General features: G+C 41.6%; 1 protein-coding gene across 4 annotated transcripts; it reads right to left on the bottom strand.

Annotated features, from left to right (window-relative positions):
• Positions 1–2,839: 2,839 nt before the first annotated feature.
• LOC139612393 (ankyrin repeat and SOCS box protein 2-like) lies at positions 2,840–13,498 on the bottom strand. Of its 4 annotated transcripts, XM_071467924.1 has the most exons (10): positions 12,699–13,498; positions 11,561–11,969; positions 10,326–10,436; positions 9,919–10,088; positions 9,680–9,835; positions 7,767–8,012; positions 5,308–5,479; positions 4,383–4,944; positions 3,639–3,792; positions 2,840–3,399 (listed from the first exon to the last, which is right to left on the bottom strand). In XM_071467924.1, the coding sequence occupies exons 2-10, from the start codon at positions 11,932–11,934 to the stop codon at positions 3,260–3,262; spliced, it is 2,085 nt and encodes a 694-aa protein (XP_071324025.1). In that variant the 5' UTR covers positions 11,935–11,969; positions 12,699–13,498; the 3' UTR covers positions 2,840–3,259. The 4 variants fall into 4 exon arrangements, with proteins under 4 accessions (XP_071324025.1, XP_071324026.1, XP_071324027.1 ...); XM_071467925.1 differs by lacking the exon at positions 10,326–10,436 and having other exon boundaries at positions 12,699–13,497; XM_071467926.1 differs by lacking the exon at positions 12,699–13,498 and having other exon boundaries at positions 11,557–11,678.
• Between the last annotated feature and the right edge of the window lie 391 nt (positions 13,499–13,889).

The raw sequence follows: 13,889 nt of genomic DNA, 5'->3' as shown, positions 1-13,889 counted from the left end.
CAATGATTGACACAGGAAAACATTTGTTTTCCTGCTAAGGAAACATAATTATCATTAATTAATGATTATTCTTGTTGTTTTATCATCCTTTATTAGTGATTACTCATGACTTGATTATCAATTTTTACATTGAGGCGTTCACTGACCTCTGGCTTTAACATGACCATCAGATCAGTTGCTACATAGATTATAACCCGATTATTGACATGACATGATATTAACCAGATTATTAGTTTCTTCTGTTGAAACTGGGAGCAGTGAAGGCATCATAAAGACCACATGATGAGTGAAGAGTCAGATTATCAACCACAGTCTAGGGGTTCAGCTCTTCTTAACAAAGCTAATTAAACCGTCAGATTATCAACAAAGTCAGATCCCACCTAAACAAGTGATCTAACATACACCTGGGGTCAAAGGTCAAACAAGAAGAAGAAGATGTCAGGACAGTTTTTTTTTAATTTTATCTCACTTCAGTTTATTTCTGTTTTTATTTCACACAAACATTAAATAATCAATAATGTGATCAATAACGGACTGTTTAATGAAAATGTGTTAAAGTCCATTAATTATTATCATTACTCCATTTTTATTATAGCAAACAGCTGATCAATTCAATTCAATTCAATTCAATTTTATTTGTATAGCGCCAAATCATAATATACATTATCTCAAGGCACTTTACAGGGTCAGGTCGAGACCTTACTTTGTTACAGAGAAAAAACCCAACAGTTCCCACAACGAGCAAGCGCTTGGTGACAGGGGGGAGGAAAAACTCCCTTTTAACAGGAAGAAACCTCCAACAGAACCGGGCTCAGGGTGGGCGGCCGTCTGCCTCGACCGGTTGGGTTTAGGAGAAGATAGAAAGAGGGGGTGGGGGGAGGAGAGAAGAGAGAGAGAGACCAGGAACAGCTGTGTAGGTAATGGTGTTATCAATAATAATGACAGGTAACAGTGGTTAATAGTAAAGATGAGTAGTGGTGGATCTGGATCCTGCTGCTCCTGAGGCAGAGATACCTGCAGAATGAGGACAGAGAGAGGGAGAGAGAGGAGAAGCACAAACTACGGGAGAGAAAAAAAATACAAAGTTAATGGCATGAAGTCATCGAGAGAGAGAGAGGGAGAGAGACAGAACGAGAGAGCGAGCGCCCAGTGAATCATGGGAATCCCCCAGCAGTCTAGCTCTATAGCAGCATAACTAAGGGATGGGTCAGGACATACCCGAGCCAGCCCTAACTATAAGCTTTACTAAACAGGACAGTTTTAAGCCTGATCTTAAAGGTAGAGAGGGGGTCTGCCTCCCGAACCCACACTGGGAGCTGGTTCCACAGGAGAGGAGCCTGATAGCTGAAGGCTCTGCCCCCCATTCTACTCTTACAAACTCTGGGAACCACAAGTTGACCTGCATTTAGAGAGCGAAGTGTCCTATTGGGAAAATAGGGAACTATAAGCTCTCCAAGGTACGATGGTGCCTGACCATTAATGGCTTTGTAGGTGAGGAGGAGGATTTTAAATTCTATCCTGGATTTTACAGGGAGCCAATGCAGAGAGGCTAACACAGGAGAGATGTGATCTCGTTTCCTAGTTCCTGTCAGTACTCGTGCTGCCGCATTTTGGATCAATTGGAGGCTTTTTACTGAATTTTTGGGACATCCTGACAATAAAGAGTTACAGTAGTCCAGTCTTGAGGTAACAAATGCATGAACTAGTTTTTCAGCATCCTTTAGACACAGAATGAGTCTGATTTTAGCAATATTGCGCAGGTGGAAGAAGGCTGTCCTAGAGACTTGCTTTATATGTGAAGTAAAGGACAAGTCCTGGTCAAAAATGACACCAAGGTTTCTGACTGTAGCACTGGAGGCCAAGGTGATGTCATCCAGAGTCAGTATATTATCACATAGTGTATCTCTGAGGTGTTTTGGGCCAATTACAATAACTTCAGTTTTGTCTGAATTTAAGAGGAAGAAATTACTGGTCATCCAGGTTTTTATGTCCTTAAGACACACCTGAAGCTTCAATATATCACATGATATTGATCACTGGATGACAGGTAAGGTACACCTGGACAAACATTCACACCTGTGTTTACCCTTGTTACCCGTGGACGTCAGCACTCTGGGAGGAGGAGGGGAGGGGGTGGAGGTAACAGGATGCCTCCCAACTTACCTACAGACAGACAGGAAACAGAAAACAGGTGATCAATCTATTGTGATACTGAAATCATTAACTTTAGATTTTAGCTCTTGTATTTTTACCACTTTAGCAGGAGAAGTTCAGATGAACCAAGACCAACTGGTTCATCCCTCCATCACTCTGTCATCTCTCCATCACTCTGTCATCCCTCTATCAACCCTCCATCACCCTTTCATCTCTCCATCACCCTCTATAATGTGATCACTAACAGCTCATTATTGTTGTGTGTGATGTGCTCACTGTCCTGCTGCTGACTCTGCTTCTTCTGATGTTTTAATCTGTAACTTTATTGGTCACCTCAACACTAAAATAAATAAAAACATATCAGATCAGTTATTAAATTGTTTGAGGTCAAAGGTCATGAATACTGCTGAACATTCTCAGTGAATAAAACTGTCAGACTGCTTAAATTAAAACCACCTCAGTCTCTGTGATGACACATGGGGGGTCCTGGTCTCTGTTTCCATGGAGACTCAGCTCATTGTCTCATAAACACTCTGAGATCACTGTGTGGATATTGATCCAGCTGATCATTAAACTGATTGATTACCCTGTGACTCATCAGTGAGGAGAGAGAGCTGATTCATCTGCAGTCACAGCTTTATAATCATTATCATCATCATCAATATAAAACCAGTAAACCAGTGAATCAGTTCATTTTGATTATATTTTTGTTTATAATTTTGTTAATTAAAATCACAGACACACTGAAGGTTAATAACAACATCAGCTGATACCAAACTTAATTTCTCTTTTAACAAAAACAATTACATGAGATTAGATTAATGTTCTAAAACTTTTTTAGTTCATCAAAATTAAAGACATAACAAAGGAACATTTCGGGTGTTTGGGATGGAGGAGCTTACGCTCAGAAACACATGGAAACAGCTGATATATCCACATGTGAGAAACATAACACCTACAACACTGCAGTTAAACAGCATCAGCTTCAACCTGCTGAATGTCTAACACTCAAATAGTCTCTTCATATTTTCATTATGTCTACAGGACCCTCATTTCCTCTGATGGCTGTATCAACTGGAAGAACTGGGTAAATATCAGTTATAGTTCAGCAGTCATCAAACGATCCCTCTTGGTGTTGCAGGAAGCGGATCAGACCTCCAGGCAGCAGTAACTTCTTCACATGTCGACCTCCAACCAGATGCAGAATCTGCAGCCTGCAGAGCTGCATCAGTGGCCGTGGAGGAGCTGAAACACAACACAAGCCATTAACTACCAGCTACCATTACTACGACCAGACACACCAGTAATGTTACTGTAAAATACCCAACAAACAGCTTTGTAGTTGGTAACATCCAATCATAGGTGGAGTCCTTGGTTACCTAAACCTATACCTGCAGCTGCTCCTCCTCATCAAACAGTAGAGGCTTATTCATCACATCTGATTGAAGACTCAGTTATCAGCTAATGACCAGTTATTGACTCACCTGCTTTCTCCTTGATGACGCTCCAGTCAGAGTAACTGTCCAGGTGTTCCATCAGTCTGGAGCAAAGAGTCACATGACCAACGTAGTCCAATAGGACGTCAATGATTGGCCCTGCCCATCGACAGATACTGGGGGCGGAGATCATCTCACAGAACTGTCAATCAATCAATCAATCAGTCAGTCAATTAATCATGTAACTGTCACTCAATCAATAAGTCAAGCAATCACACAACTGTCAATCAGTCAATCAATCAATCAGCTCTTCTTGAAAGGTCACCTGAACCACCATGTTTCTGTTTTTATTCAACTGAATGCCTCTCCTCATCAGTGTCTGCTTTTTAAACTTTTTAAACTCAGGTCTTCTGAATGCCTCTCCTCATCCGTATCTCTGTTTTAACTCAGGTCACCTGAACACCTCTCCTCAACCATGTCTCTCTTTTAAACATTTTGATGTATCTCTGTTTTAACTCAGGTCACCTGAACACCTCTCCTCAACCATGTCTCTCTTTTAAACATTTTGATGTATCTCTGTTTTAACTCAGGTCGCCTGAATGCCTCTCCTTGTCCGTGTCTCTGTTTTAACTCAGGTCACCACAATGCCTCTCCTTGGCCATGTCTCTGTTTTAAACATTTTAAACTCAGGTCACCTGAACGCCTCTCCACAGCCATGTCCGTTTTAAACATTTTAGACTCAGGTCACCATTGCCTCTTCTTGGCCATGACTCTGTTTTAAACTCAGGTCACCTGAACACCTCTCCTCAGCTCACTGTGGTGGAGGTCATCCCTCTCTGATCGGGTGGTTCTTATTGGCGGATGTGGTTTGCTGCCATACACACATTCAAAGCAGGATAGGGCATGGCCTCCATGGTCCAGCAGGTACTTAAACATTGGCAGGTACTTCATGGAGAACATGTAGATGGCGGGGAAGGTTGTGGGGTGGGTGGGAATGGAGGCATTGATGTCTGCTCCATGCTCCACCAGCAGGGTGACGGTCTGGATACAGCCCAGCCTTGCCGCCACCATCAGTGGCTTGAACACATCCAGATTTGGGTCAGCACCAGCAGTCAGCAGCATGCGCACAGCATCAATGTTATTGTTGATGACAGAGAAGTAGAGCACCGTGCTGCGGCGGTCCTCATACAACTTTGATCGTTCTTCAGACAGCTGTGCATTAACATCAAAGCCTGCCTCGATCAGAGCTTCCAGCACTTCATCACGATTACGCTCGGCAGCCACATGGAGCGGGCTGATGCCGGTCCGCCGGATTCTGGCCTTACTGGTGGCTGGGATCAACATGGACACAATACTGGAAACAGTAAACAGCACAGGAATTAGCCCTGACTGGCCCCTGACCTTTAGCTAGCATAAGCTGACAGGATACCAGCAGTTCCTCACGAGGAAAAGTGTTTAGTTGACTCAGGTCAAGAAGAAAAGTGAGTGTTCAGTTACTGTGAATACTGGGACTATATTATTTACTTTCATACTCAAAAAGTACCTCAAGAGACTTCTTAGTTTAATAAAGATTAGTCAGTTAGTTTGACCTGATTAAAATTGTGGTGGTCAGTTATGATATTCAGTTTTCCTCTCACAACAAACATGGTCTTTGACACCGAGGAGGTCAGCAATTACTAAAAAATATTATTGAAATAAAGCAGATAATGGTGCCTACGTGTCACTTCCTCTCTGGGCGGCAATGTGAAGTGGTAATAATCCAGTCTTTCCGGGTTTGTTGGCATCTGCATTTTGAGAGAGGAGGAGCTCCACAATTTCCTCATGTCCATTTTTAGCAGCTTCATACAGAGCAGTGGCTCCATCAGCAGCCTGACTGTTGATATCTGCACCTGCAGAAAACAGATAAGGTTTCAGGTGAATGAAATCCTTAAATAAGAGCTCAGTGCTTATTTGTGAGGACACTACACATCATTCTGAACCAGCAGTATTTAAACTGAGAGCAGAGATGACATCTCTCCACTGCCCCCAAAACACTAATTAGAATATACAGAGCATTCAGAAAGTATTCAGAGCCCTTCATTTTTTCACATTTTGTTATTATGTTGCATTAAAACCATAAAACATTTAAATACATTTTCCCTCATCAGTGGATGGCCAAACCCTAAATTAGATTATTTTGAGTGCTCTACCATAGGTTGTCATAGAGCTAAAAACTGTTTAAAGTTCCTACAGGCATGTTTTTAACCATATAAAAATACTCTCCTGTGAGTAGTATTTTCTTTAATGTGGTTTTCACACATTAAAAAGTAAGGAACAAAAACTGGGTCTGGAAGCACATATACACTCATTTCCTCATTGACTATCAAGATGGTGAGAGGAGGAAACATCAGAGAGACTCATCCACATGTTTGAGCTTCAGTTAGACCCAGACTCAGATGAGGAGTCTGAGAACAGATCAGAGACTAGCAGACGGATCAGAACAGCTAGCGTAGTAAGCATCTTGTATTTGTTTATGTTGTTTGTTAGCTTGTAACTGGCAGTAGCTGACACAGTGTTAGTGGTTGTGCTTATGCTAATTCTTAGGGTTATGTTATCATAAGCCTATGATATCAGGAGATGGTAAAGTTTTTATTTTTGTTTTCTCCTTCTTTTAGCTCTTACGTTCACAGTGAACTATGGTATATGCAATGTTTCAAATTAAAAAAAAACTGTGAACCATCAGTTTGAGAGAAAGACCATTATTCAACCTGGGACCATTATTCAACCATTGTGAGCACTGGTGCATTTATGCGCTGGTGTGTCTGCATCGCTCTGCTACACATGAACAAGACATGCTACCAAGCCGACCAATCAGTTGTTGCGGTCTGTGTTGCTGCAACATGTAATTGCCTTTCTAGGGAGGTGCACATCAGACTATGGTTTAGACTATGTTGGTGGGTAAACAGCTACGCAAGAGGTATAATTGGCTCTAACTAGAGATGAAATGGTTGCCGGTTTCATACTATATCATGATAGAAATGCCAGATGTAAGTATTACCATTTAAATTTTGACTTTCACTATCACTATAACTGTTTAGAGAAAGAGTGAGCCAGAGCTGCTGAGCCTCTGTGTGAGACACTTCAGTCAGTGATTGTGTGTTTTTGAATATCAGGGCTGCAGCTTACTCTGTCATCCCTGAGAGCAGTGTAGCTGTGTAGTTTCTGGTTTAACAGCACCATTCTGGACAGGTGAGGAGAGGTGTGTGTTTCTGTGCTCTGAAATACATTACAGAATGGAAAATAATAATAATAATAATAATGATAATAATAATAATACATTTGCTATTTTGAAATCATTTCTGGTTGTGTTTTATTACTATTTGAAAGTTTTTAGTCAATTTTTAACAACACGGTAATAATACTGATAATTGTGATCATTTTGGTCACTGCAATTGTCATATATTGTAAATTGTTATATTGTTTCTTCTCTAGCGCTAATTCTTGTGACTCCATAGTAGTTTTCAGTGACCAGTTTAAGGCTCAGCTTAGATGATACATGTTGGTGGCTCACAGTAGCAGTTAGCAGAAGTAGTAATAGTTAGCAGCAGCTACCTATTAGCAGTTAGTAGTTAACAGTTTATAGCAGTAGTTAGCAGAAACAGTCGTAGTTCGCAAAAGCAGTAGCAGTGAGCTGTAACATTAATGTTAGCAGAAGCAGCAGTAGTTAGCATAGGCAGTTAGCAGAAGCAGTAATAACAGAGACATTATACGAGAGAGACAAACCACTTAAAGAATCCTAGAAAAGTCTGTAATGCCAAAGATGGCACCCCTCCCACACTAAACCAATCATGTTGCACAATCTTGTATATGTGTAGTAGAAGTGCAATCTGTGGGAAGAAAAGAATTTAAAATCTTATTCAGGGGGAAAGTCACCAAATGTTTAGACAGATTTTATCAGACTTGACAGGTGATGCTATACATGCACTTTTAATTTCCTAGTGACCACTGAAAGTGCAGTGAGTCACCCCATTCATTTAGATAGAAGCCAAAATGGCTGCCAAGCATCGAGACTTGCCTATAAGGGGATTGGTAGAAGTTAGCAGTAGCAATTAGTAGTTAGCAGTTAGCAGAAGAATATTAGTAATTAACAACAATGATAATAAACAATAAGAGTAATAAACCCTCCCATCAGTTTACCATGTTTAAGGAGGAAGCGCAGGGTGGCGACCTGCCCGGTCTGAGCAGCACTAAACAGTGGGGTGATGCCGTATATGTTGGTGAGGCTGTGTTTGGCTCCAGCCTTCAGCAGCATCTCACAGATCTCCACGTTATTTCGAACCACAGCTTCCTGCAGTGCGGTCCAACCCTGAATACAATGAGTATTCACTGCTGCTCCATGGTTCAACAATGCTGCCACCATTGCAGCACTATTCCTTTCACAGGCTGCAGAGGAAGACAAAATGTTCAGGGAGAGGCCTCAAAAAAAAAAAAAAAAAAAAAAGAAAACAAAAGAATGCTCACTATCTTCTCCAGCTCCAGTCTACACCACCCCACAACAGAACTCATTATTTTCTCCTGGGGGCTAAACCACCATGTCAGTGGTTAACCAACAATATGTTATATTATAGTTTGGGTGTAATATAACCAGGAAGCCAGACTTAAATCAGGAGAAGAGTTCTTGGGATTGAGACTTGAATTGACCTACTCTGAGTTTAGTGCCAGAGTAGGGAATGGTACTCTGTAAGGGTCAGGGTGAACCTGAATGCAGACTCAACAGGCAGCTGATTCAAAGGTTGTAGAGGTTGTAATAAAATACTAAAGTAAACAGGCTGAACAAAAACAGGTAATAAGTTCAGGTGGTTGGACGTCCCCTCCCCGTTTTCTGGAGACAGTCCCCGTTCTCACTGGCTTGTCCCCGGCTTGAGCTGTCCAACGTCCCCATTTTTAATTGTGAATTAAGAACAGACCAGAAACAAAGACCAGGCAGCAGAGCAGACTACTTATGTCTCACGTTGTGTTTGTTTTGGCCAACAGAGGCTGCTGTGCTTCTTCTACTACTATCAACTTGCTCACTTGGTTTTAGAGAAAACTGCTGTGGTGGATCACTAACTGGAACCCAGTTTGTTGATTTAATTCCAGATAATAACTTTATGCTTGTTCTTTTATATCCATTATTTACTGCACCATTCCCATGTGTTTCATTAGCTAATTTCAAAGACTATAAGGCCTCTTTCTCTTCATGAAAGAAATGTGTGTCCCACACTATCTTCCTAGTGAAGACATAGGTCGTGAGTGTCCTTGCATCCGGCACTAGGACAAGATGAGAGATCTGTCTAGTGATGCAAAACATCTTGTGTATGTTAAACATTTAGAACCAAGGCTAAAGACATGGGCTGGAGATTTGTTACTATATATCTGAGTCTATTTCCTTGCATTAATCAGTATTGTACACTGCAGAAACAAACTCAGGTCCTTTTTGTGTTTTTTCCACCACACTTCCAAACAGTAAAACTTGACCAGAAACTAACAAGTGTCAAGTGAATCCAACATCATCCCCACAAGCATCTTTTCAAGCCAGGAGGCTTGAAGGCAGGGTCAGAATCAAGGGGCAGGGTTATGGGACTTAAGCATCGTGCTACCAGGTAATAAGCAGCTGATTTATTTTATTTATTTATTTAACCTTTATTTAACTAGGTTAGTCCCACTGAGATTATAGATCTCTTTTACAAGGGAGACGTGGCCAAGATAGCAGCAACACAGTTACAGTATTGGAGAAAGAAATAAACAATAAGTTAACTGCATAAAAACATACTTATATAAAACAATTGCACACAGATAGCCTGGACTCCAGAGTTTTCACCAGAGCTTTAAATTCAGTCAAGGATACTATAGGTATGCAGTCCACTGCTCTCTATACATACAGTGCATCATTTTTTTGAACATATTTAAAATGGTATTTGTTTAGCAGGTGTGAGGGCTGGTGTAACACCTCTGTAACAGGTTTTACTAATTATAGATGGAGGACGTGACATGAAAATGAAATACAAAGTGAATCAATGAACCAGATTATTTTTTTATAAGACTGGAATGGAAGAAGAAGAGAGTGTTACCTCTATAGAGCGGAGTCTCTCTGTCGTAGTTTGTGATGTCAGGGTCAGCTCCCTTCTCTAGCAGCACCTGAACACATGGTAGCTGGTCTTTGCTGACAGCGATCAGCAGTGCCGACTCTCCACGGTCTGTTCGCTTGTTGATCATCCCTGGCTGAGCTGAGTACAAAAACACTGACTCAGGTCTTCTTTCGTCTGGACTGTGATGTGATGTCTCTGTCTTTGTGTGTATGTACATCTACCTGACAGAAGTACTCTCAGACAGGTGTCCTGGCCATACCACGCTGCCTGATGAATAGCGAGCCAGCCTGGTTTACTTGGGAGCATCAGGTTTGTTCCTGGACACATCACTAATGCTTTCACTCTGCTCACATCTCCAACTCGGACTGCTTTGAACAGAGGCTCCTCCTCCCTGCAGGGAAAATGCTTATCAGAAACCTGTCCCACCTGGTCCCACCTCACCTCACCTGTCTGTTCTGTTTGAAGAAAACATGAAAGATAAAACACAGACTATGTTCTTCATGGATCCTCCCTGTAATAACCAGCTATACCTGATGGTTTCCTTTACTGAGGTGATACAGGTGAACAACAGGTGATACAGGTGAATCAGGTGGCTCCACATACAGAGAGGTTTATGAACAGAACTCACTCCTCAGGTTCTGGAGCGATGTGGACCAGACTGCCATCAGCTTTGCGATAAGCCACCATCCTCTTCCCAGATCCTGTCATGAAGCAACTGACTGTCCCATCAAATGTCTTCCTGTCACAACACCAAGATAACAGCTAATCAGAGACTGACAGCTCATCTGTCTCAACATTAGACCTGGTCCCACATTCTCTTAAGTGTCTGAACTGGGACTAAAAACAGTGGTGAAAATAAACAACAACTGAAAATTTGACTCAGTTGTATGAAATATCTTAGTTAACTCTAGTGCCACATTTAACATTTATTACACAGTATTTCTATTTAGGTTATTCAGGTTCACATCCTGGACAGAGAGGACAGGTGGTTTGAAAGAGGAGTGAAAGAAGCCATCTATGTGAAAGTAGAGAAACCATCCCTCAACAGGGGAGGAGGCCTCAGACACCATCTATCTCCAATTTACAATGCTGCCCTTTCATCCCTTCCCAGGAGATTCAACAATTTAACCTCAAAGAAAAACAACTGTTCACAAGTGGCATGTGATTCCAACGACTGTCGTTATAACACAATAGGGCTCTAACAAAGTCGAAACCAACTCTCCACCAAGACAGTCACTCTAACGACTGTCGTTGGCACATGGACCGCAAAGGGAACCAATGACATCATCAGCCTTGTGAAAGCCCCTCCCAGAGGTTAAAAATACCTGGGTCTCCACACCAGATAGTTGGACCAGCCTGGTCAGGTGCGAGAAAGAACTGATGAAGCCTCTTGGATGAGAGGTGAAACGTCTTCCTAGACAAATAACCAAGTCCAGTTTCTTTCAATTTAAAACTCCTTTGAGATACTATGACCTGGGCAAATGAGAATATTCACAGGATGTTTCTGTCATTAATTTGATTCCTTCAGAGCTTTTTGGAAAATTATTGTTGTTGAAATTTTTACTTAACTGCTATGTTCTAATAGTTGAATTAATGTGAGCTGAAGGTGCACAATAAACAGCAGTTATAATTCCCATGTTGGCCTGTTTGTATTTACAGGTACAATCATTTACCTAAGATGGAGTTGTTTATTCAATAGTTTTTTACCTGTTCAGAGCCAACCTAATCTGCCTGAAAAAACACCATCAACACTTAGTCTTTGATATCAACTTCACCTCTGGACACATTGAGTTTTGTCAATCTCATTTTCTTCAAGCAGCAGAATATTTGTGAATAAGAACTGGACTGTGTGAGCTCACATACGGATCAGGAGGCTTTTCACTCGGAGGATTTGGAGAACTGTAGTGAGCGGTGGTCTGGACTGGAGGGGGATTATGGGAGCTGTAGTTTGCAGGTGGATTATGGGAACTGTGTCTGGGTTGGTTGGTCATTCTGGCTGTAGGGTGTGGATTTCTGTCAGGTTGATGAGGGGGCATTGGGGCAGCAGCAGTGTTGCTGGTTGCGTTGTCGGCTGCGTTGCAGTTTGCGTTGGCATTGCTGCAGTGTGTATCGGTTAGACTGCGCTCAATGGTGATCTGCAGCAGTTCGTCGTCACTCAGGTTACTGTAGAGAGAATAATCCTCGAAGCCCAGACTGGGAGCTGCTGAGCCAGAGCGAGAGATGCTGGCTGCTGCCATGATGGAGGATGATAAGTTTCACTGTTAGAAACAAACTAAAGAAAAACAAGTTAAAACAGGTTTAATTATGATCAAAGAGTCTGTTTTAAACAGATGCAGATTTTCATCACTGCCATATGAACTGTTTGAACCTTTTTAGTTTTGAGTTCAGATCCTAAAGAGGAGGTTTGTGTTGTTTATATGATTTGTTAATATTCACAGAGAGAAAGAACCATACAACTATGAGCTCAGGTTGTTTATGTTATTATTAATGCTCATGAGAAGCAGTTTTATGTGTTTTGTTGTAAAGAATCTCAGCAGGAGCACAGATTTTTTTAAAAACACCACTGGTGTTTTTAGGAAAATATTTACTGTAAAAAAAAAAATTACAAAATGCAATTACCTGGGTTTGATTTCAGCAGTGTATAATAATAATACATATCATTGACTTGATGTTGTTTTACACATAATATGGTATTTACATTAATCTCATGCAAATCAGATTAACAGTTTAAACTTGGATAAGAACTGAAACAACAAAAAGTCACAGATTGTCCTGAGCTGCAGTTAACAAAGTAGCCTGTGGGAGGCTCTAATAGTTTTATGCTGTCAGACTTATGTCTGTCATTAATAAACAAGTGGACTCTGGCCTTTAACCCTGTCACACCATTATGAGTCCTGACACAAATAAACTCTGACACTAACAGATGTGGTAAAACTTTATACAAACAACTGAACTGACAGTAAAACACCAAAGAATCCATCAGAATGTGACTGAAACTCACCCCGTTTCAAAGTTGTTCTTTGTTGATCCAGTGTTTCTGCTGAGTTAAAACGCTTCCACCTGTTTTCTGTCTCTAGTCGAGTCCGTACATGACACTTTGTTAGGGTTGGGGGGGTGGGGGTGGGGGGTTACTTAAAGTTTATTTTAAGGACCTGCAGGCTGAGCTTGTTGGCCAGCTGACCTCTTTACTCTCAAATGTTACAGGCAGTTATATGAACATGCACAGCCAACACAACAGACTCTGAATGTTAATTTAAAACAAACATCAAGATGTTTTATATTGTTAATAATGACCAGATGTTTAATCTGTGTTGGATATAAACTGGGATAATATCAGATCTGTCAAGAATTAATCTCAGGTCAGTCTCAGTTTATCGATCCAGTCAACTACTGGTCCACAAAACACATTGGTTGAGCAAACTTCCACAACCCTTCCAGTAATGTTGCAAGAGTAAATTGTCCATGGTGCCACACTCACATGTTGGCTGGGCTCAGGAGTTCCTTGAAGTATTCTTTCCACCACCTGACGATATCCCTTGTCAAAGTCAGCATTTCCTGCACTAAGCACAGGCCGGGCAAGCCCTGCTTTCCCTTCCTGAGCCTTCTGATGGTTGCCATTACTTCCTTAAGGACCAATCAAAAGTACTTCACCATAGCCTCCCTGAACTCTTCCCACACCCATCTGCTGCTTCAGGTCGCCACACACACAGGGAGCTATAACCTTCCTCTAAACAGCCATCTCCACAATGTTGGCTCTGAAACTTGGATTCCTTGTCCCCAACCTCCCCCAGGATGCATGATAAGTTCTTGCAGAGGTAGTAGTTGAAGACCCTGCTGAGTGGGGCTTCAGCCAGGTGTTCCTAGTTCACCATCACTACATGTCTGGGTCCGTCCGACAGCCTCCTCTGCCAGCTGATCCAACTGATCTAATCAGTTGACAGCACTGCTCCTCTCTTTACCAGAGTGTCCAAGACATATGACTGCAATTCTGATGATACAAGAACAAAGTGGCTCATTGATTTTAGGCCTAAGGGGTTCTGGTAACACCTCAGAGATACACTATGTGATAATATACTGACTCTGGATGACATCACCTTGGCCTCCAGTGCTACAGTCAGAAACCTTGGTGTCATTTTTGACCAGGACTTGTCCTTTACTTCACATATAAAGCAAGTCTCTAGGACAGCCTTCT

The sequence above is a fragment of the Trachinotus anak genome, unplaced genomic scaffold (assembly GCF_046630095.1).
Source record: "Trachinotus anak isolate AG129_WGS33_773 ecotype Australia unplaced genomic scaffold, CSIRO_AGI_Tana_v1 ptg000031l, whole genome shotgun sequence".
Lineage (NCBI taxonomy): Eukaryota > Metazoa > Chordata > Actinopteri > Carangiformes > Carangidae > Trachinotus > Trachinotus anak.
Note: the sequence above shows the minus strand (reverse complement) of the source record. Positions and strands in the feature narration are given on the sequence as shown.

Coding starts and splice junctions, on each gene's coding strand:
- LOC139612393 (XM_071467924.1), bottom strand. CDS start 11,934: ATGGCAGCAGCCAGCATCTCTCGCTCTGGCTCAGCAGCTCCCAGTCTG. Junction 10,437..11,560: donor AGTGAAAAGCCTCCTGATCC/GTATGTGAGCTC, acceptor GTGTTGTGACAG/GAAGACATTTGATGGGACAG. Junction 9,836..9,918: donor TCTGAGAGTACTTCTGTCAG/GTAGATGTACAT, acceptor TTTTGTACTCAG/CTCAGCCAGGGATGATCAAC.